The 23,375-nt window shown below is 51.8% G+C and overlaps 6 protein-coding genes across 6 annotated transcripts; 4 read left to right on the top strand and 2 right to left on the bottom strand.

Moving 5' to 3' along the window:
- Nucleotides 1-1,404: 1,404 nt before the first annotated feature.
- On the top strand, nt 1,405-2,774 carry ALTATR162_LOCUS5235 (uncharacterized protein; the record flags this gene model as incomplete). Its single annotated transcript, XM_043312854.1, has 2 exons — nt 1,405-1,945; nt 1,999-2,774. 2 exons carry the CDS (start codon nt 1,405-1,407, stop codon nt 2,772-2,774), a joined length of 1,317 nt encoding a protein of 438 aa, XP_043168789.1.
- Nucleotides 2,775-3,615: 841 nt separating this feature from the next.
- ALTATR162_LOCUS5234 (uncharacterized protein) lies at nt 3,616-6,445 on the bottom strand (the record flags this gene model as incomplete). The annotated part of the gene is made up of 2 exons (XM_043312853.1): nt 3,616-6,137; nt 6,190-6,445. The coding sequence occupies 2 exons, from the start codon at nt 6,443-6,445 to the stop codon at nt 3,616-3,618; spliced, it is 2,778 nt and encodes a 925-aa protein (XP_043168788.1).
- A 6,538-nt stretch (nt 6,446-12,983) lies between these two features.
- On the top strand, nt 12,984-14,639 carry ALTATR162_LOCUS5233 (uncharacterized protein; the record flags this gene model as incomplete). Its single annotated transcript, XM_043312852.1, has 1 exon — nt 12,984-14,639. One exon carries the CDS (start codon nt 12,984-12,986, stop codon nt 14,637-14,639), a length of 1,656 nt encoding a protein of 551 aa, XP_043168787.1.
- Nucleotides 14,640-15,502: 863 nt separating this feature from the next.
- ALTATR162_LOCUS5232 (uncharacterized protein) lies at nt 15,503-16,321 on the top strand (the record flags this gene model as incomplete). Its single annotated transcript, XM_043312851.1, has 3 exons — nt 15,503-15,542; nt 15,581-15,995; nt 16,030-16,321. The coding sequence occupies 3 exons, from the start codon at nt 15,503-15,505 to the stop codon at nt 16,319-16,321; spliced, it is 747 nt and encodes a 248-aa protein (XP_043168786.1).
- Nucleotides 16,322-16,641: 320 nt separating this feature from the next.
- Nucleotides 16,642-20,001, bottom strand: ALTATR162_LOCUS5231 (uncharacterized protein; the record flags this gene model as incomplete). The annotated part of the gene is made up of 9 exons (XM_043312850.1): nt 16,642-16,964; nt 17,018-17,242; nt 17,305-17,487; nt 18,138-18,184; nt 18,232-18,515; nt 18,568-18,808; nt 18,861-19,378; nt 19,434-19,789; nt 19,836-20,001. The coding sequence occupies 9 exons, from the start codon at nt 19,999-20,001 to the stop codon at nt 16,642-16,644; spliced, it is 2,343 nt and encodes a 780-aa protein (XP_043168785.1).
- Nucleotides 20,002-21,259: 1,258 nt separating this feature from the next.
- ALTATR162_LOCUS5230 (uncharacterized protein) lies at nt 21,260-23,149 on the top strand (the record flags this gene model as incomplete). Its single annotated transcript, XM_043312849.1, has 1 exon — nt 21,260-23,149. One exon carries the CDS (start codon nt 21,260-21,262, stop codon nt 23,147-23,149), a length of 1,890 nt encoding a protein of 629 aa, XP_043168784.1.
- Between the last annotated feature and the right edge of the window lie 226 nt (nt 23,150-23,375).

Genomic DNA, 23,375 nt, shown 5'->3' with positions numbered 1-23,375 from the left:
AGAATTCTCAGAACAAGAGTTCGCCGACCTCGTCCCGATTCGACACGTCAATGCTTCCTGCGGCCTATGCCGATAGTGCTTACCGTCGTCATCTGTATGACTCGCCCTGTTATCACCTGGTCTTGTCTCCTCTGTGCGGGTGCGCGGAAGTCCGGGGGGACCATGATCTTCGCCACAAACCTCCTGTTGTTTGATCCAAGCGTCCGATCATACTGGATCCGCGGTCGCGTAGATGTGTTCTACTGTAGTTCCTGACGATCTCGAAGAATCCGATATAACTATACAATAAGTCTATGGAAAGTAGGGCAAGTAAGTCGAGGTTTCCGATAGTCGATATGGGCAGGCGATTTGCCGAAGGCCACAACTGACCTAGATGATCATCATGACATGCCGAACACTCCTCTAAGCACGTAATTAGACCGTTCTCCTGTCACTATGCAAGGCGGCACTTATGTGGATGCGCGTATAGTTGTGTTTGAGCGGGGTTTCTGGAAAGTGCTTTCGGGACGATGTGCTTGAAAGAACCGCCGAGCCGTAGATGCAGCCAGGCAGGTAGGTATGTTGAATGAGGCGAGAAGAGCCATGGATATACAGAAGAGGGATAGACGTCAGGAATTTCATGCATCCGCTGACTTACCCCGGGCGGGTGATGGCAAGGCACACCCGAAAGGACGAAGCGGTACATGGGTTGTGAGCTTCAAGGTGTGCCAAGTGGTCGAGACTCCTCTGCTCACAGGCCAGGCGGGCAGCTTGGGCTCAGCCTCGCGCTCGTGCTCCGGAAGGACTCGATCGCAAACACTCTGCATGTGGGTAGGTGCTTTGGTTGCGCGGATGCTCGTTTACGCTGTTCTACTATTAGATGTCCGATATTCCTCGGATGCTGTGGTGTTCACAGCCACGGTTGCAATGTTGACCTCCTATGATAACAGTTGTGCTCGCACGTCCACAGCCTTAGGAAAGCCTGGAGACTGTAGTTCATGGTCTCACTTCACAAGAGGATTGGAAGAAAGCTTCGGTACCTATGCCATGTACACGTTGAGGGCCACTCTGGCACGTCGACGAGATATATCTAGCAATTCGTGCATGTTATACATGGAAGTTTACTACACGCCGTCATCCAGCACGCTTGCTAGAATGGCGGTGGAGGAGTGCACATTCCCATGGAGAAACAAAGAACAGCGTAATATGGACGTAGCTCGGTGTTTTGATGTTTCATTCAGACGGGGTCTAGGGAAGGTGGAGATTGGGTACGAATGCAGAAGAGGAGGGACGGGTGTTTCGCGTTTCGCATGATGGCCGCTTCGCCCCGCGCACACATGGATCATGACTCGCGCGCGAATCTTTTCTCCCCGCAGCCCACCCATCCATCTGTGCGTCACTCTTCAGCACCACACACAACCAAACATGGCACCCTCACCCTGCGCTCTGTGCAAGGTGAACCGGGCGCTTATCCTGCGACCCAAGGATCATTCTAAGCTTTGCAAGACGTGCTTCATCTCCGTCTTCGAAACCGAAATCCACCACACTATTACCACAAACTCGCTTTTTAAACGCGGCGAAAAGGTCGCCATCGGCGCATCAGGTGGTAAGGACAGCACTGTCCTTGCTTCTGTTCTCAAGACTCTTAATGAGCGCTACGACTATGGGCTTGACCTCATCCTGCTATCCATTGATGAGGGAATCAAAGGTTACCGAGATGATAGTTTGGAAACGGTCAAGAGGAATGCGGAGCAGTATAGCATGGACTTGACGATCCTAGGATACGCGGAATTGTATGGGTGGACGATGGATCAAGTGGTGGAGCAGGTAGGAAAGAAAGGCAACTGCACGTACTGTGGCGTCTTTAGGCGGCAAGCTCTCGATCGTGGAGCGTCACGGCTTGGAGTCAAGCACGTGGTGACAGGACACAATGCTGATGATGTCGCGGAGACTGTCCTAATGAACTGTACGTATTAAGGTTTTGATGTTTGACCAGTAGGAAATGCTAATTTGGAACAGTGCTCAGAGGCGACCTTCCTCGTCTATCGCGCACAACCTCCATCATCACGTCTACTCCTTCAGCGTCGTCCGATCCTGCCTCGAATACGAACATCAAGCGCAGCAAGCCCCTCAAGTACGCATACGAGAAAGAGATAGTTCTCTACGCCCATCACAAGAACCTGGACTACTTCAGCACCGAATGCATATACTCACCCGAAGCCTTCCGCGGCAGCGCGCGCGCCCTAATTAAGAATCTTGAAAGGGTAAGGCCCAGCGCTATCCTTGACGTGGTCAGGAGTGGTGAGGACATGGCAAAGCTAGTACCCGGTAGCGACGAAGGCTGCGGAGGTGTTTGCGCGAGTAGTGTGCCTGTCGCCGAAGAAGAGGAAGGTGGGTGTGGAAGTGCTCAAGGGCGCAGCACAGGTGGTGAAATGGCGAGTGTGGAGGCACGACTCAGGCAGAACGAAGCAGCCGTCGACGGCAACCTCGAGACCGAAATCACCACCAAAAGCGTCAACAGGACCGGACAGCAAGGCAACGGCGCAGTACCTCTAGCGAACGGAAAGAAAGCCAAGAAGGGCTTCACACCCAAGAAGACGAGCAAGCAGGTCATGGGCCAGTGCAACAAGTGTGGATACCTCTCGAGCCAGGAAGTCTGCAAGGCCTGCGTTTTGCTCGAGGGACTCAACAAGGCGCGACCGAAGAACAAGATTGAAGTCGGTTACGAAGTCCAAGACGTCAGCTTGAACAGCGTTCGCGATGAACTTGAGGCCACGACGATAGGGGGAGAATGAGAGAACGACCAACCATGGCCTTCTACGACTGCGTCCAATGTCAAAGACACTGCTACGTTCCAAGTCTAGCACGATAGTCGCTAGCCAGTTTTCAAACAGAGCGACGAACGGAAGAGATATTACACGGAAAGCAGACCTATTTAATACTCTGCGCGACATCAGCGTCACGATGGCGGCAGTCTGTCCATATAACTGGATCGGGGCGTCCCGAATCACATCTTGACGGATTGCTGGCTTGGCATAGTCGGTGTGCGCTACAAGTCTCGTGCCTGATAGGCTCGTGTGACAAGATATGAGCGTGACCTGTCAAACCAAGACAAGTGTCTCAGTCACACAAGAGTCAACACTCCACTACCCCGCACGAATGATCTCATATCCCCAGACGCCCTGTCTCACTTCGAGCTGTGACCATAGCTAATCTGCACTACACCAATCTTGTTGCTCTTGGGTGGGTGAGATCTAACCTTGTACCTTTGTACCCCGCGTGGGGTAGTATCTTGGAAAATCGACGTCCTAGTCGTATATGCTCGGGGTCAAGCATTACGGCACGTTGATAGTGTTAGAAATTACAGAAAGTCAGGACGATAAAAGAAGAACGAAGCAATACTATTGATGATAGAGTAAAAATAGAGGGTCGTCGTCAAAGTGCCTCCCATGGTATCTCAAGAACCTACAACACTGCCCAACACCCGCTTTCCATCAATGTGCGTGAACGCCAGTTCTATGCAATGCTTGTCATGAATCCAACCCAACATGCAAAGACAACAAGGAAAGCAACCTCCGGCTGCATAATCGAGGTGTGGCCAGCCTTACTCAATGCAAGACGTGAACCAGCCGCAAGTCATAATTGAAACCCAAACTCCTTGTCCATCTCCCATGGCCCATCGACCGTGACAGTGCCCTTACCAGCGTCAAAGTTGCCGGTGGCACCAGCCTGTTCTTGGCCCAGCACAACGACCTGGGCGACGGTGACGCTGTCGCCACCGGCACCAGAATAGCCAAATGAACCTGTGGCACTGAACTTGCCGCCATCAAACGAGAAGGAGATTTCGCTGATGCTAGGCTGCTCAAGGCTCTCGCCGTCATCGAGGTACAAACGTCCCGTCGCCTTGCCATCGGCATCCGGTGCAACGATGATGAGGAAGTCCTCCTTGCGCAGAGCCTTGGTAGTGTTGGCGCTGTTGACACGCTGTGGGACGATGGAGCCACCGCGGATGTGAACGGGGATGTCACTGTATGTCAAGTTGCTGACGGTGACATTCTGACCCTGGCCTTCGACCTTGGCGTAGGTCCAGTAGTCGTAGAAGGTGTCCTCTGGCATGTAGTAGGTGACGGTGTCGGAGTTTTCTGTTGTGACGGGCGAAATCAACAGCGCGTCACCGTAGAACCACTGCTGATCAAGACCAAATGTGTTCGTATCTGCTGGGTAGAGGAAGAACAGAGGGTTGATCATGGGTGTGCCCTCCTTGGTTTGGTAGTAAAGGCCAGTGTAGATGTAATCGAGGAGCTTGTACCGAGTGGCAATAGCCTTCTTGGCAGCTTCAGCAACGATGGGCCACTGGTAGAACTCCTGTTGGATGGTGCTCAGCTCTGCGTGGTTGCGGTAGAAAGGCTGGAATGCTCCTAGCATAGCCCAGCGAGCGCACATGTATTGGTCCGCGTTGCCGTTGAAACCACAGACGTCAGAGCCGACCATGGGCATTTGATGCATCGAGACGAAGGACAGCATCTGACGAATGGAAATCCGGTAGTCGTCCCAGGCTGAGAAGTTGTCGCCGAACCAGTGGGCAACCTTGCGACCAGCTCCAGCGAAGGTGGAGCGGCTCAGCACGAAGGGACGGAGCTCGGGACGGCGGGCCAGCATCGATTCGCGTGTTGTTGCCGCCATCATGTAGCCGTAGAGGTTGTGAGTGTCGTATTGCCAGCTACCGTCATAGTTTGTAGTGTTCATGGGGATAGTCTGGCGGGACACATCGCCCAGGTGGCTGTTGAGATGGTATGCGGGTTTGAACCATTCACGGTCGGGGAAGCCCTTCATGTTACCGTTGGTAGACTGACGGGGAGATACAGACTTGGAGGCGCGAACTTCAACGGAAACTGCATCACGCGCGGGAACAACATCTGAATCGCGGGCTTTGAGCGTACTTCCTGGCTGGAAAGAAGCCGGGAAACCAGGGATGGGACGGCCAGTGTTGGGTCGCGGTGCGTTGGTTGGATGCGGGGGGATGTTCTCATCGATCGCTTGCTGTCGGGGGTTGCAGGTGGTGGGATCCTGGCAGAAATTGGAGGCCTCGTTCATGTCGACCCAGAGACCGTCTAGATCGATACCGTTCTCTGGGTTGAAGTTCGCTTGGATCTCTTCCGTCCACCACTTCTCTGTGTTGGGTGCAAACCAATCAGGCCACGCAACCTCACCAGGCCACTGGACACCAAGTAGATCGGAGCCGTCCGCGGCCTTGAGGAAAACATCCATGTCGTGACCCTTCTGGTAAGTGACGTATGGACCGCCTACGGCATGGACACCAGGATCGAGGATCAAAACATAGCGCTGATCACGGGAATGAAGCGTCTGCACAAGCTCGCGCATCTTTGAGAGAGGGAAGCGTTCCCGGTCAGTCGTAAAATCCTCACGAAGATACATGTAATCGATATCGGTCCACATGACCTCAAGAGGGATTCCAGCAGTCGAGTAGTTGCCAACGACCTCAGCGACCATGTTGACGTCCCAGTATCCATACTTGCACTGGTGGAAACCGAAGGTCCAGTACGGGTACATGGCAGAGTAACCGGCGACGTCAGCGTATTGCTTGGAGACATCGGCGGGCTTGCTGCCAGCCATAAAGTACAAATCGATGACGCCGCCGATCGTGTTGTACTCAAGATATTGATAGCCGTCGGCCTTCTTGATTTCAACTTGCATTGGGCTAGAGTTAAGCATGAAAACGCCATGCGTACCCTTGTCACCACGGTGGTCAAAGTAGACGGGATGCGTTCCGTACAGGTTGGCGTTTCTAGGGATGTTGGGTGACTCCGCGTTCAGCAAGACGCGCTCGTAGTTGTCTGTGGCGAAGCGGAACGAGTCGCTGTGCTCGCCAAGGCCGTAGATGTTGGGATTGTCGGGAAGCTTAGTACGCAGGCGAACATACTGTTTCTCGAAGACCAGTGGAACAGTACCGGTATCAAACAGAACCTCGTCGTTATCCCGACGCTTCACAGCGAATGAGAATGGGCTCGTCTTGATACCAAATTGGAGTGCGGTCTTTCCAGCGGACGCATTCTCGTGCTTGGGGCGGGGGAACACATCTTCTGAGACCTGGTAGACTTGTTGGTCGGCATCATAGATCTTGACGTGCAGGCGGTCGTCTATACAATATTAGTAAACAATCTAGTTCAAAGTGAGAGAGTTGAGTCTTACCAGTCTGGTACTCCACAAGCAACTTCAAGTCTTTGATATCGTCACTGTAGGCGTTACAGGCATCGCCGGAAAGAGTAAGGTCGGCGGTCAATCCTGAATCGCTCTCGACAACATTGGAGGCAGTGTAGCCGGGGCAGGCGTCGACTGCGGCGCGGCGAGTGAGGATGCTTGCGACATCGGCAGGGCCCTGCGATATAGGGATGGCGTGGGTGAGGCTCGAGCAGGCGAGAAGCCCGAGCAGAACAATATTGACCATTATGTGGAATTATCAATATTATCCAAGGGTTGAGGACCGTTCGTCGAGAAAAAAAAGGGGGTAAAGACTCGTTTGCCCGAGAATATATACGTTGAGGAAGGTCTGCACTGGAAGGGCCGTGCCAACATTCACGATATCGGTAGCCAGGGTCAAACCTGAGACTTACACTCCACCGCTTGACCCACAATCTTGCTCTTTCCGGCCTGTCTCGTTCGGCCACCTGACATCTACCTGGGGAAAATGCTCATAACTAAAGTGCAATGACGCAGTGAAGGGTAGAAATGTCTCATCCGCGGTGTGAATGTGGGGATAACAGTTGTCATGCAGCAAACCGGTCTGGAAGACGTACCTGCAGGATTGACCCATATATAATGCAACAAATCCATATTCCCGCCCAGGCTTGTACACTGGCGCGTACACGATACAAAAAAGCATGTTGTTGTTTGGATACTAGCATCTCGCTAGGAAATGACGGATCATCAAATCGCATCCAATACCGGAAAGGCGGCATCTCCCCCTAAAGACTCCGGGGTAGTGTGCTGAGATGGGCGAGTACGTATCCTGGAGTGCATCGCCACACTTTCCACTACGTGCACGCACGCATACCAATAGATGCGCGGTTGCTAGCAAGGACCCCGGATGCGATCGTCATAAGTAATGGCGCCTTGGCTTAGTAGAACGTACCCGTGACGGCCAAGGCGACCTTGGGGTCAACAACAGGAAGGACGCAAGAGATTTGCTAATAGAGAAAGTGTCGCGAGGCCCGCAATTCAGACATCTGAGATGTCTTCGTGACGTCGAAAGTCTTGGTCGGATCAGTTGCAAGGTTCGCGTGAACTACGGGGACGCCGCTCCCGCGCTAAGCTTTTTAGCGTGATGTCGATTGCCGTGTCACCTGGACTCGAAGTCCGACTGAATGCATCTTAACCTCCCATCGTGAAAACCAACGTGGCTGTAGTCTCGCACCTTTCTTCTTGCACTTCCATTAATCATTCACACCGCTATTGAAGCTACTACACCATCACAATTTCCATGTGACTGATCATCAGGCACGTCCCCTAGGTCCGGACTCAACCGCTTCTTTTTTCGACATCGTCATCATGAGATCTATCTATCGAAACCTAGCTTGGTTGTTCCACTCGCTTCTCACTAAAAGACAAGCCTACGGAATTGTTCCGAATCTCACGGATATAAATCACATAGAAAGACCTAATGAAAGTTTAAGTGTACAAGGCTTCTTTTGCAGCCCAAACGTAAAGCTGATCGTATTCTCATCCGCGGTCATACGACACAAACAGCACCCTTTAGGCGTTAGAAATTCGACTATATACGCTCCAGGGCTCTTCCTTCCGCGTCTCGCCCATCCAACGCTGATATGCTACCGCCTTCGCGACTGCTCTCGTTCATCATGCAATCCGAAGTTTCGCTCGTAACTTCAGGGCGTTGACCTCCGTCTCGCTGGATAAGTAAATTTTGTTAGCCGCCAGCTGCTGAAAAGACCGTTGCGATCTGACATACCGGCTGGTCTCCATCTGCCGATGCGGTCTTCGGCCCTGCCATCTTATCCGTTCCGATCTTCGAAGTTGCAAGACTACGAGAAGATGTATCGGACCCACAAGTTGCGAAGGTACTACCTAAGGAGTATGCGGCTTTCTGAGAAAATTTAGACGACGCGCGACATACATCGATGCAGCTTTGACTTACTGTCGAATGTAGATTGCTCATTAGTGGAAGCAAAGAGTTAGAGTCTAAGGTATCTGCGCTTGAGTACCGACACCTCGACATCGCGAATGGATCTTAACTTAATAGCATCTTGTCCAGAGGCCTGTTGGATAAGAGGCATGGCCGCAACTTTGTGGAATCAGCGTAGTTGATTCGAGGCCGCAGGAGGATGTCGTCCACACTTAGGAAGAGTTGAGTGCGATTGCAGGCCGCAAAGAAAAGCGGATCCGGAAGTACATACACCCTCAGTCTGATTGCAGGGATCCGGGTTTCTAATGAAGTAACGTGCGCGCGTTCAGTGTCGATTGGAAGCCGCAACAGTGGTGTGGTGAGCAGGAGAGCCGCTTTCGCTCAGCCTTGTCGGTACATCCGTTTCGGCACCCGTTATTGACGGTCAGCACGTCATGTTTGTGAACATCTTATGGCTAGTCTTAGCACAATATGGCTGATGAATCGTCTATTGGAGGCCGCAGGCCCAAGCCTGGTATATCTGGATACAAGACGAACAGAAGTTCAAGATCGCAAGCTTCCATTGGAGGCCGCAAATGTTTGGACCCGGGCTGACTTCGCCCTCTACCCCTCAAAGTACTGGCAGCTGCATTGTGGCTTAGTATACTAACCTAAACTGGCATTGGCTAGCGATTGGATCTAACTGGAGGCCGCCAAACCGGTGCAAGCTACACCCCCAGCCCTAGAACGAGTTGATCTGAAGTAACTCATCACATCGTCGTCACGGTTGTTCTATCTATGATTTTTAGCTAAGCGACTGAACAGCAGTCGAACCCCACGATGCCGAAAACTACGATCACACAAAAGATAGGCCGCAATTAGCAAGACTGTGATGCGAGACAAATAAGAATGTAATCTTCTAATCTAACTTTTTTTTTTATAAACTAAAATTTTCATTGATGTGAAGTTGCACTGTACACGTTATCACCCTGGTCCAGAGAGAGAATCCACAACTTCCTGTTCTTGTTCATTCTCTCTCGGGCCAGGGTGATAACGTGTACAGTGCAACTTCACATCAAGGAAAGTTGGCATGAGCGAACCAAGACTACCTATGTGTATATGGCCAAAACAAGACGGTGAATTTGCGCATATTGCCAGGTGGTCTCTCACACTGGACACCATGCGGGAAAGAACAAGCCCCCCATCGCTTTCAGCATAAATGGGTCAGCTCAACAACTTGCCTGGCGTTGACCGCAGCAGCGAAGAATTTGCAGCAGATGGGATAAGAAAGAAGACGCATCAAAAATGTCTGCAAGAGCAGCACACATAGGGAATAAGAATGGCAAAAACACAAACGAAAACGCGCCTATACCCCTACGCCAGCGGTGTCATCTCACTATTTTCGTCAGGCTGGAAAGCGGCAAGTACTCCGCTCTCCCCTATCAATGCCATCGCTCGGCTCGTGAGGAGACCACGAAATCCATGCAATGCCAGCTAAAAGCTACTCGTGTCTGCATGACAAACAAGCATCGATAGGTCCTGACGAAAACGGCTAACACAACGACTGCGGCCTCTGGTATGTTTGCGTACCCCTACTAAGTAGAGGATTTCGATCTCATGATCATGCTGACATGGTCGTATCCGTCCGATCGGCCGAATATCCTGAATGCTGACGGTGCCCTCTCAAAGGCTACCGTCTAGTAGAGCTGCAAACATTAAGCGAACGACGTGATTGAGTTCTATCGAGGGTGTCTGAGATCAACACCGAGTAAGCGGCATGACCGATTCCCAATCAAACAGTTAAGGGTGCCACGATCCATGTGTTGATCTCAGACACCCTTGATAGAAATCAATCATGTTGTTCGCCTGATTGTTGACATCTCTGCCGTCTACCAAAACGTGAAGACGCTCCAACTTGTAGTCTCCAATGTTGCTTTAATAAGGTATTGATGTTTTTGCTAGGTCCTTGAATCGATGGCGCTGGTTGTTCTCGCGGATGTTGAGCTTCCTGATGTGGCGCTGGAGGTCATCTTTCCGCGTGTAGAGCCGATCACATGTACATGTGAATGGCTTATCTTGTCGTTCCTTGCCTCCGCAAGAGCGAAGTTTATGGCGCAGTAGGCCCTTACTGTCTTTGAACACTTTCGTGCATGCGGTACACGCAAAGTTCTGCGTAGACTGGACATGTCTAAGCGGAAGTATAGGGTTTTTCTCGATTGGTACTTTGCCAGCTTGGATGTCGTCCGATGCGGAGTCGATACTTTGCGGACTTGAAGATAGTCTAGACCACCTTTCTTCGGGCGCTGGGGAAACTTTGCTTGATGAGGACTGCAAGTCCAGAGCAGTCTCGTCGATTATATGGCCAGCATCGAGGCTAGAGGAGGAGACCGAAGGGTTTACACTAGCGATGGGGTAATTAAAGCAGAATGAAGAATTATAGCTGTAAGCCAAGACCTCGCCGGCAGGCTCTCTGACTATTGACGGAAAAAAACATTGGGATTCAGGGTTCGACATGGTTAACGAATCGAAATCGATATAATCTTCGGGGATAGGATCCCGTGGACATGCTGTGTCAAACAACACACCCGGACCCAGGAAGGAATCTGAGCAAGACCCAAACAGAACGTTTGTGTCCAGGGTATCCGAAGGTTGCCCAAAAGCAATACCTTCAGCGCGTTGATTATTTTCGAAGGAGTAGTTCGTCTGCCATGTCGAATCCACTTCTGAACACGCATTGTAGTTCCTGTCAATCGCTTGACAGATTGCAGGCGAGGTGAATTCGTGTGTTGGGTCATCAGAATGAACTTGTCTCGTATATGCTTTTCGAGACGGACATTGACCGGATTGTTCTATGCAATGATCACTAGACACAATTAGCCTCACGAAAGTGAACACGGTCAGTGGTTCATGAACTTACTGGTGATAGCAATTGATGGCGTGGACGGCCTATGATCAGGCCGTTCCCGCGATCTGGAAGTGTTCGGTTTATACAAGGCGAATTATCGATGCATATACCGCGCTTCAGTTGACCTTAACGCAGCCCAGTAGCCAACAGTAGAGAAACGGACAGAAGCCGAAGCGTTGTTAAATTCTCGGCGATCGTGTAGAGACACCGGTGCCAACCAAGAACTGGTGGCAGCGGTAACGCCGCCTCGTGTGCCTTTGGCGAGCAGAGGCGGCAGTTGGGGAATGAAAATATATGCGCGTTGACAGGATGTAGCTTGATGAAAGAAGTAAGGAATGAAGGAGGAAAAGCGGCTGCACCCTCAATATATGGCAGTTGAGATATCGCGCTGGCAAGGCTGATGCAGATGCCCGCGGACGTCATGCAACGTTGATTGGTGGCCGCCATCTGAGGTCTGCCTGAAACCTGGTGAGGCCAACACAAGGTAGCTTGATCGCGACTAGTCCATGGTCCTCCACCTAGGCAACTCGGTCTGTTGTAGGGCAGACCTTAGGGGATCGAATGACCTAGAAGTTTTCCAAGGTTAGTTTAGAAAGAACTGTGGTGTTAGAGGTCAACGCCAACACACCCAGACACGCTTTAGTTGAGTAAGGTGTGCTGCCAGTTGCGCGTAGAGTTAGCTATCCTCGTGTTCGGCCAGCCTCGCGCTTCCTCGAACTGACCGGTCACATTGCCTTCTGCGCTTTACCACGAAAGACCTCATCTTTCCTGAAGCGGCGCTCTCTGGTTACCCCTAGAAGTGTACACTATCCTTTGGTTTGCGAGTATTCGAAAGTAGAACCAACTGAATACCTTTAGGATACATTTTGAGGTACGACTTGGGACGAATGATCTGTGACAGTCATTCCGATGCGACGCGGAGAGGGGCCGTCGGAGAGGGGGACGTGCACGCTAGTTTTAGCCGCTGATCTGGATTAGAGCTGGGTTCATCGCAGCAATTGCAGTGAGAACGCGTACCTACTTTCCACGAACCTGCCGTATGATCAACACGCGACTCAATCTCTTGAACACCCTGATTGAGGACGCGTAATTATCCGCGCCACGGCTCACACGACACTGCATGGACCAGGTGTTGCCTATGACTGTTCATCATGGCTTTCAGCTGCTCGGGTTCTTGTCCACTATCTAAGGGAGAGTTGACTTGATTGCAATATTGACCCGATTCGATCGCATCTTCGTGCAAGGGTCGACCACGAAAGATACCCGGATACTGAGAGCGCATTTTGCACATGTAGAAGGCGATTCGGACGTATACCGCTGCGATCCTAGAAGATATGAATTTGTCTCCGGTGAGTACATTATGACGCGGGACGAGAGAACACGAGACGCGACGCAAACCGCGACGTCTACAACCTGAACGCGGAACCGATGAGCCCCGTTTCGAAAACCTGCGCCGCTACTAGCGATAACCTTGAGGGCAACGAGATGGTTGAAGACAAGACTATGATATACTGCAGGAAGTCGAGGATACGTCAAGAGCACACAAAAATTTGGCGGAAGTCTCAAGTCGAGCTCAACAACGCCTGGTATGCAGTGCAGCGCCTTCCAAAGTCACACGGTGGCAGGGCGCCCCGGTACGTTTCTACTGACTGTCGTCATCAGTAGCTGTCGGGTCACTCGTAACCAGACAATAACTATGAAAAGAGGGCAAAAGAAAGGGAACCTTGTTTTCCAATTGGAAGAAAGCATTCTCTCGCAAAGCCGATCGCTACGTGCGCCTGTTGGAATGGAAGGCAACTGGGTGCTGCCTCAGGCGCACACACGGACTCACCTACGAGCGACCCCAAGCCTTCAATAGGCAAGCTCACGTTAGGATCGAAGCGAACAGGGGATCCCGGGTATATAACGGCCGTTCCCGCTCCCCTCCACTTCTCCCACCCTCACCACATTATATCAATCAACATGCCGCTTCGTGAGAACGACCCAAACTTCGAGAATGAGCTCTTCGAAGAGGTCAAGGCAGCGTTAAACGCAAAGTTCGGAATTTTCCAATACGATCTCTCGCTGCCGCTCCTCCTCGTCGATGAATACGCGGAGAAGCAACTGCCATGCCATGAACCTGCCGAGGAGACCATCGCCATCAGCGCCCACATGTCAGTGCGCATCCGTGCCTTGTATGAGCAGTTAGCCACCGCCTATAACGAGGTCGAGGATCCGCCAGCCCGCATCGGCATCAAGCTCGAAGTCCAGCCGCAAGAGTTTGACCCAGAGGAGCCAGATTGTCATCATCGCAGGTATCACTCGCGCCGTCTGCAGCTGCACGACCCCGATACACTGCCAGATCTGCCCTTTGTGAGTAGCCTGACCATCAGGTCAAGGCCGTACGGTTCCGACGCCGAAAACGCGACAGACATACGCCCTCTGTCTCCCATCGTGCCGCTGCAGTGCCTCGTCCACCTGCCGGCTGTCCAAGAGTGGAATGCCCCCTGGTTGTGGGAGCGGCCCATGCCCACCTCCATGTCGAGTAGGGTGATGCGCGAGCACTACACCTGGCCGTGGGAGGGTCCCCTGCGAGACGCCCGCCACGAGTTCGGCGCCGCCATCCTAGACCAGGAGAAGCACCTCTGCGGGAAAAGGATCCCCGCCAGTCTGACCAGGGCCGCACTGCACTTCTGGCCTTTCTTCTCGCTTCCCAAGCATGACCAGTCCGTGGCCCGGCCGAACCTAATCTATCCCGCAGATAAAGACCCGGTGTCTGTTGGTCTGTGCAAGCTCGGTGCGCAGCTAAGCCTGTTCGACGTGCGTGCTGTAGTCACTTCAGACCTGTTCCCCAGTCCCGAGGCATCAACCGACCAGCAGTGGTCACAGATGCGGCGATTCCGGCTCGAGTTTCATTCCCTCCGTCCGGACGGGCGGTGGTACTTTGTTGGCCCTGGTGGCGAGGATCCGCACGACTCTGAACAAGGAGGGTACAAGATCTCAGACACAGAACACTACTCCCGCGAAATCGGCACGGACGAGGACAACGACCTTGGCGCTGAGTACGACTACCAGATTACTGACGGGTGCGAATACGATCTAAACATGTTCCGCACTGAGCCCTGTAGGGAGCGGATCGAGCCCCTGCTTGCGGCCTTTGCGAAGTCTCTGGCTCGCGACAATATGCCAAGCCTCGAGGACGCCGAAATTTTCACGCACCTGTGGTGGCACCCTTCGGACGACAGAGAAGTGGAGAAATATGGGCTGCCGATGAAAGAGGGCCACAGATGGGGCGTCAAGTTTATTGCTGGGCGCGGTAGTAAGAAGCAGAAGGAAGGCGATGTTCCTCAAGGTCAAGGTTACCCACCTCAAGGTTACCTTCAGGAATGGGATCAGAACAGCCAGCGCTGGTTTTACGTCGAACAGGCCACTGGTCGCGCACAATGGGATCCTCCTACTACTGCGGCACCAACACCACCGGTGGTACAGTGGCAGGTTGGCGACTGGAGACCCAGCGAGGAGGTCATGAGTTTGTTCGAAATCCTAGGGCGGCAGGAATGGCTCGATCTCGAGTGGAACAGGTATAGATATGAACGGGGGACCGACTTGCTGGGAAACAGCCAGTCTTCACCCATATAGTCGGGGAGGCAACCAGAATCCTTTGTTGGGGATTTTGAGCACAAGTGGTCCGATACCTTTTTAGAAATGGCTGGTTGAATGTGCGATCGCAGCAGCAGGGAGGGCGGGAACTTGTGCTCATCATCATCATCATCATCATCATCATCATCATCGAGGAAGCATCCCGAAGAATTCCGCATATGGTCATCTCAGCAGATGCTCAAGATGATGATGACGATGATACAATGATATGGTCTCCAGCACAAGTGGCAAGACTTGCACGTTCGCGTCGGACAGCCCATGCTTTGGGTGCAGGTCATTCGCTCCGGCGTGCATGAATCACAGCTTGATGTCATGTCGGAATGGCTGCAGCGTGTCCAAAAGCCCGGGCAACTGCCGCTCCTCGTCGCCATGCAGACAATTACAGGATATCTTCGTACTTGTCGCCACCGACACCGGCGTGAAATACATCTTTTAATCTTTCTTTGTGCAACACAGTAGACTCGAGCAGGTAGGCATCGCTGAGTATGGCGGCCGCTGGCCAGGGTCTCAAGCTTGCGCTCTTGCAGGTCGTCTGCATGCGCTCCATGATCGAGTCGCCTAAGAGCACGGTCTGGGGTCATCTGCCTTCATTTCCTGTGGAGAAAGATTCGAAAAGCTTTGATATATGATCATTCTGACATGCCGTGAATGACCGTTCTTTGAACTCTGATTATTTCTGTAGCAGTATCTGTTGTGCGTCGGGAGGTGGTCGTGGTCGTGATGGTGAAGAAGCGCGACCAGCAGTAAGTATTCAATTCTTAATTCATGACCATGTTGAATACAAATATAATTGGACCGTTTTCCAAGTTCCACCAATATTCGCCATATCAGCCGTCTCCACCATGACTTCAATCACGGTCCTTTTTACTGGTGCCAACCGTCGTCTGAGCCTGGGCTTGTTACAAAAATCCCTCGCCCAGCCCAGGCTACGCGGTCATCGCTAGCAACCGCAATTCTGCGTATCCTTTCATCGCAGGCGTTGGCCAAATTGCCCAAGGGTGAAGGCAGCAAGCTCATCGTCGTCGACGCCTCGATTGAAGTGGACGCCTTACCCGCCGTCAAGGAGCTGCAAGACAATCACGGCATCGATCACCTTGACATTGTCATCGCCAGTGCAGGCGTCTCATATACCTGGCCATCTGTAGCCGAGCTGAAGCTCGACGGCCTTCGCGGTCACTTAGACCCGAACGTTTACAGCTTCATCACTCTCTACCAGGCCACACAGACGCTGCTGCAAAAGCCATCGAAAGAGCCCATATTTACACCCATTGGATCTACTGCTGGCTGCATTGCATGCGTTTTCCCTCCTCCTCCCCCTCCTCCTCCACTTTCCCTGTGTGCGTTCCATGTGTAAGCTAATTGCGAGTAGCAACCAACTCTCAATACCAAACGCGGCTTATGGCCCCAACAACGCAATGGTCAACTGGTCCACGGTCCGCATCAACAGCGAGGAATCATGGCTAAACGCTTTAGTTCTCGATCCTGACTGGTTACAGACTGATCTTGGTAACGCAGGAGCATTTCGTTTCGGCGCCGAGCAAGCAGAGACAACTATTGACGCATCCTGCAATGGCATGATCAAAGTGATCAATGAGTCGACCAAGGAGAAGGATGGCGGTAAGATGATTGGATGGGAGGGTGGCATCAGAGGATACCGGTAGAGAGTAGATGCAGATGGAGACACAAACAAAGTTGCGCACATTTATGAAGTTATTGAATGAAAGACTTATTTGTATGAACCAAGCCGTAGAAGATACGTCGCAATTTTGCCGAAACGTATTGGGGATCTTCTACAGATGGAATGCATAGTCCTCAGCACCACCGAGACTTCAACGCATTGAAAATCGTCGGGTCGTAGCCTTTCGACAAACGATGTCCATATCCGTTCATCTCCACGCCCTTCCATTCATTCCGGGTAGCGCAATGTCGACCACAATGTTACTCGCGATGCCAGATCACACAAATCCACCATCGAACCCACTCACTTATGCTCCTTGCACTTTTCCAGACTCTGCCTCACAACCCCATCAAGAACCCTCCGCGCCTCAGCAACCAGCTCGTGCAACTCCTTGCGGAACTGCTGGCCCTTATGTGTGTCCTGTTCCTTCTGATTCTTCTGGCGCTGGAAAGCGGCTCGAATGATCTTGAGAATCTCGACGGCTTCTTTACGCAGCTTGTCACAGGTGTTTTCGATGAGCTTCTTCACATCTTCTTCAATCCACTCAGCGATCGCGGAGAGAGGACCGTCGAGACCAGGAATTTTGTCTTCGAGATAGGCGTGGCGGACATGTTTCAGCGTCTGGCCTAGAGATGTAGATTAGTAGAGATACAATGGCCTGGCTGTGTGCGAGATATACCTTTACCAGGCCTTTCCAGGAGAGCCTTGTCGTAGATGTCCGTTATGGCTTCATGCATGTAGCATGTCTCTCCAGACTTGACGGCCTTCTGGTGTATTTCGTTGAGCCCTAGTCGGAGTTCCTTCCGTGAAGCTTCCACCATGACAGTAATTCCCTTCTCATATTCAACTAGGTTCTTGCCAAAGCATGATTTGTATGCATCTCCAGCCAAGGCTTGAGGATCATCTGCGATAAGTGTTAGTAAAAAAAATAAAAAAATAAAAAAAACTAACAACCAGCAAGCATACCTTTTAGCAGCTTGTTCAAGCTGTTGATACCGGTCTTGATCGTCTGCGCCGCCTGGGCCTTGAACGCTGTGGGTGCCGTATCTAGTGCGTTTCGGAACGCGGCATTGATGGTTGACTTTGCAGGTTCCAAAAGTGCAGCATTTAAATCGTGCTTGATGTTGACCTTCTTTTGGTGGTAGTTGCCTGGCTTTCGTTAGCGGATAATTCATCAATCTTGGAAGCAAACAGCACCAACCCTTCTTGTTTACCAACGCTTTGTGCGAGGCCGCGTTCTGCAAAGATTAGCGAGGAAAATCAATAAACGACACGAATCGTACCATTTTGGCCAGCTCTGCGAGCTTCCTCACGGCGTTTCTATCAAACCTTTCTTGCAAATCAAGGCTTGAGGTCGCGGCAGTAAGGTCTTTCAGAAATGTCTTGTAGCACTGTCTCGCAACATTTCCAACTCGCCTTTCGATACCCTACGGATATTAGTCCATTGTCTCTATTAAGAAGAATATGTAATACCTTTATTGCTTTGTCGATGATTTTTGTGACATGTTCGATTCTGGCCTCGGTGCTCTTGCTGCAACTCATCTGGACAATGCTCAACAACATCGGTACTTTGAAGAGAACGAAGTGTTCCAATGCAGCGACTCTTCCTTAGGAGGGTATCCCAGTGATATAGGCGCATGCAGCTGGGATCTGAGTGTCTTCCAGATTCATTGTAGGGGCCTTGTCGGGGTTTGTCGCGTTATATCCTCGTCGATGCCGCATATACATCCGATTCGATACGCAAAAGGATGCAGCACCCGCATCATCGCCGGTGTTGAGACTGTACATCTGGTGCATACCTGCAGCCACAAATCTGTTGCGGCACGCAATGCGAGCGACCGTGCGCCTGATGAAATGAGCGTTATGAAATAATAGTTCGAGGTCTGGACTTACTGTTTTTCAAAAGAATTCTTGAGTGTGATTATGGATTTCCTGCGACTGAAAGAGGCCTTGTTTGCTGAACGAAGTGTTTCAGATTGAATGCGCTCGTCTTCGGTAGCGGTAGCATGCTGAATCCTGAGCTTGATGCGCTTTATCTCGTGCTTTTTGGCCTCGATCTCATTCTCCAGGCTTTGCAATTCGTTGAAGAGGTCATTCAGCTTTTCCTCTATGGGTGTAATCTGCTCTTCCGCGATAGCGTCAAGCTCAAGGGTACTGCCGCTACCATCGTTCAATTCCTGTGAGAGAAGAGTGAGTAATGGAAAATAGACTGCAAATGAGTACACTTACATCCGTTCTTGTCGCTACCAAGATGACGCTACCGTGGTGCCGCCTACTGTGTGCATCGAGATAGTGTTTTCGGAAACCATCATCGGTTGTAGCACGCTTGATATCAACGACTACTATTGTCATTTCACATTGTTGAAGATAAGCCGTCGCAGCAGTAACACGGAACATATTAACATCTTTCGACCCGGGTAAGTCAGCCAAGCAGATACCATCCTGCAATAGAGGACTATCATGGTAGTACCTATAATCAACGGTTGGCGATGTAAGTTATCCAAGGAAGCATGTGTGCTCACCGTACTATCTCTACAAAAGGCCATAGGTTGAACGGAAGTATTTTGCCTTGGTAGCGTGCATTGGTGGCTCGCGTCCGGAAGGCACGGAGTTGTTCGCGCATGTCGTTGTGGGTACTGGACGTGAAGGGAACGGAAAGCTCTCCATCGGGCACGAACTGGCTATGTATGTCGACAGTCCATTGTAGCAGCTTATTCAATGCTTTGTTGTTCTTTGGACTCTTACTTGACGACATGAAGTCCTCAAAAGGCTCCGAGGCGACACGGGAAGCGAAGAGCTCTGCCAAGCAAGCGAGTGAAGCATCTTTACGCGCTCGATCATCGTCATCGACGCTGTCCTCATCCTCGATAAGCCTCTGCTTGATGTTGAACCATGTCTTGTACCAATTCATAACAAGGTCGTCCATACAGTATTCTAGACAGTAGAACTGGACTTCAGCTTGGACTGCGCCGATGTTTGTAGACAAAGTCTTCTTTCGAAACTCTGTCACGACGTTCGTAACTGCTGCACCACCGTCGCCCTGTGTTTTCTTGTTAACAGGGTCTATATGCCTTGCGATTCTGGGGTAGAGTTACCTCAAGTGTCAGGTCTTCGCCGAGAAGACTGTTGGTAAACGCAGATTTTCCTGATCCAGTGTCCCCAGTCACAGCAATACGGATCTCGGGTTGATACGAAATGTTACGACTCTTGATTATCTCGTTCCATAGATAGGTAGCTTCTTCACCAGCGACCCCACGGTTTTCGGCAGCTTTCAGGAAGTCTGTGAACACACGCAAGATCTTTTGGATGTCTTCTTCAGCTTGCTGGAAGCCGGGGTGGTAGATGGGTAACTTCGGACGGCGCTGTTGAGCTGGGTCGTAGGGGGGCACCGCCGAAGGGTCTTTGTCGTCGTCGCTGTCTTCATCATCGCTATCAGACGACACGTCGGAGACTGACAAAGGTTAGTGCGATTCGCACAGCGAGTAGGCCGTACAAACTCTTTCGCTTCGCGGGGACGGAAGATTCGGCACCGCCAGTGTTCCACCTAAGGATAGCAAGATTGGCAGTGGCCTCGATCTCTCGAAGCCTTTGCATGTATGGTGAGATGCTGTGGACGCCCAGAGTGGAAGATTTTGTAGGGTTCGGAGATAAGGGTGCGAGCATTGTAGCGACGGGTACGGACGAAGCTGGGCATTCAGGCTCAAACAGCAGGCTTTGCATGCTCTCGGGGGTAGGCTATTGCAAGCCCTCCGTCTGAACGATGTCTACGGAAATTATGAATCAATCGCCAAAGGCTATGAGGGGAGGTCTCAACACCAAGCCGAAGCAGAAGCTGGGTTTATTCGAGTAGAGTTAGAGTGAGCAGAGTAGATCGAATGCGAGGAAGATTCAGAAAGGTCAAGAGAAGGAAGGTTGGGGGGAGAAAGAGAAAAGACGCTTATGAAAGCCTGTACTGGCACAGTCGAACGACTCCAAGTGAGAGAGCGGTTCCGAAGTTGAAGTCACCTTGCCAGTGGAAAGGCAAGAGAACGGCAGCCTCTTTAGATATCAAACTCACCGTCTCTGGTATGCCCGAGACATGCCAAACTCCAGCAGAAGATCTCAAGTCATAGCCTCCGATGGTGCGTCTTGTCAGGCATATACGCGTGAAGACGTACAATTATTCTCTTCTAAGTGACGCTATTGCGACCTTACTGCACCAGACTGGCCATTGTGTATGCTTTGAAGCCGTTGCTCACTATGAGCTCCGCCTTTACCTCTCCATTTGCTTGGTCGCATTAATCGACGGATCTTGAAAACTCGCGGTAACCACGATACAAGCAAGCCCCAACGACGTCGCCATATGGCAGACCTGGACAGATAGTGACCGGATACCGCCATGGTAGATTGAAGCGATCTGTCGTTTGTCGTGACCAGGTTATGCGTTCACTTGAAAGGAAGCGGAGATAGATGTTGGAAGCTCATGGGGGTGCAACGCTGGTCCGCACGCTAGTCGCTGACCTCGTACCCGGCACAGGCACCGGTTGACGCTCTGGACCCTGTCGATTATCCTAAACTTCCGCACCTCTGCTATTCAGCTTTCTTCGACTCTTCACGCGACCTTCTAGTTGTGGTGTGCCGCCATGGTATTTCCACAATTGCGATACGCGTCAGCGCCAAGGAGATGGTGCCGATTTCCGACCCCTTAGCCCCTTCGGTCGTCCCGTCGGGCCAGGATAAGGAAACCTGCAGACATGGATGCTTGGAAGGATTGCGACAGCGCGGGAGGCCACTTTCACTATCTCCCTGAATATCGTCTTGCCGTCCTGTTCCCAATTTTCGTATACAGGGCACAGATGCAGACTTCAACAGCATTTCAATAGACTTCCGCCGCCCCGTACGCGACGCCACATTCTTTTGCAACTCCCAACATCTGCCTACCATGGCAGTCCGCCTTCTCAACTCGAGCGTCATCTTCGACCGGCGCGTTATACTCGGTCTGACAGCAGCTGTCATTCTCGCCTTCACATTTGCCTTCCTCTACTCGCCCGACCTACGTCCCAGCTCTGAATGGTTACCGCCTCTGAGCTCGAAACCCACGTCTACCTTCTCCGTGCCGCTGAAGAACACCGAAGACCCCAACATCGTTGAGCTAGATTACCTAGCCATCAAGCCAAATGTCACAGACAAGGTCAGGTCCTATTGGAATATTCCATATGCCGCAGATGCAGGAGGCAAGAACAGGTTTCGGGGTCCACAACCGGTGAACAGGACATATGGCATCGGCCGGGGCGAGAAGCCTTTGGTGTGGGACGGATCACTGGGCATGTGCCCAAGGATCCAGAAGATCGATCCAGCCCAGAGGAACAGGGAAGATATCTCAGGACCGGATGTCTTGGGTATCAAGACTGAGAAAACCGAGGACTGTTTGAGCTTGAACGTCTTTACACCGTTCGATGCTGAGCCAGGGGATGACCTGCCCGTGTTGGTCAACATTCCCGGTGGTGGTTTCCATCTTCCAGGGCGCAGCAATGGAGGCGAGATGGTAGAAAAGGCGCGACGCGAAAAGGGCATCGACGGCAAGCTTGACAAAGGCATAGTCGTAGTCACCATGTACTACCGCAACGGCATCTACGGTTTCCTCCCTGGCGAGCAGATTGCAAAGGACGGTGACTACAACAACGCGCTTCGCGACCAGAGAGCGGCGCTGGAGTGGGTTCAGAAGTATATCAGGTACTTTGGAGGCAACCCAGACCACGTAGTCATCATGGGCACAAGCGCAGGCGGCGCCTCCGTGATGCTGCAACTCACCGCTAACGAAGGCGACAACTACTACCCTGTCCCCGGCACGGGTCGCAAGCAGCTCTTCCACGGCGCCATAGCCCAATCTCCCGCGAGTCCGACGTTCTTCACGCCCGAGCAAGCTGAGAAATTCTATAACGAAGTCGCAGAGGGATTGAACTGCACAGACATCGCTTGCATACGCGACGCTGCGACAGGCGATCTCTACTACCAAAATTACCCCATGAACTTCCCCGGCCGCGAAACTCCACCCCGCTGGATGTGGGCCCCGACCACGGAGCCCGCCGGCGGCATGTTCACTGAACCTGCCCCGGCAGCCATAATGTCGAATCGCTACGCAAAGGTCCCAACCATCATCGGCTTCACCTCCAACGAAGGTTCAGACCAGGTCAAGAAGACCACCGACAACGAAGGCGAATTCAAGTCCTACCTCAAAGACCACTATCCGCTCCTTACCGACGAAGACCTGAGCACGCTCGTCAAGACATACCCCAACGACCGACACTGGCCCGACAGCGGCGCATGGTGGGACGCCGTAGCCAAAGCCCAGGGCGACATCCGCTACATCTGCCCAACATACCTCGCTTCCAACGCCATGTCCGAACACAACCCTGAAAATGTGCCTACCTACCAATACCAATGGGACGTAATGTGGGGTGTCGACATCGAGAACGGCTATGGCACCAAGCACGCCGGAACCGTTGGACAAGTCATGGTACGCCGCCAAAACGAGATCTCGGATTACTTCATCAGCTTCATCAAGTTCCTCGATCCCAACCGCGAACACCAGGTTATTCCTAGAGAGAATGTCAAGATCGCAAAGTGGGAGCCATTGGATAGCACGGGTCGCAGGATGTTCTTCACAAACATCAAAGAGGGCGGCCACAGGGGTGATGGCACAAACATGTTGGGCAAGATGCGAACGGAGATGAGAGGCAGGGATCAAGACAGGGAGAGAAACTGTGGTATCATACGCGGCATGTTCAGGAGATTACAATTTGAAGGTGTGCCAGCACTCAAGCTGGACTGAGTGTTTTCGCTATACAGTGTTGCATTTGTAGGGGTTTCGGAGTATCATTGCCATAGAGAGTTTTGCTGTTCCTTTTCGCTGTATGAATACCATAACTTTTTTTTATGTTCAACATCGATTTAAACATACTACGTGGGACACATCCATGTTCGCCAAGCTCTTCAATTGGTATCAAACAACATGCTAAACGCCGAGTCCACTATGCTACCTTGAGCCTCAGCCTAGA

The sequence above is a fragment of the Alternaria atra genome (assembly GCF_907166805.1).
Source record: "Alternaria atra isolate CS162 genome assembly, contig: 25, whole genome shotgun sequence".
Taxonomy (NCBI): domain Eukaryota; kingdom Fungi; phylum Ascomycota; class Dothideomycetes; order Pleosporales; family Pleosporaceae; genus Alternaria; species Alternaria atra.
Note: the sequence above shows the minus strand (reverse complement) of the source record. Positions and strands in the feature narration are given on the sequence as shown.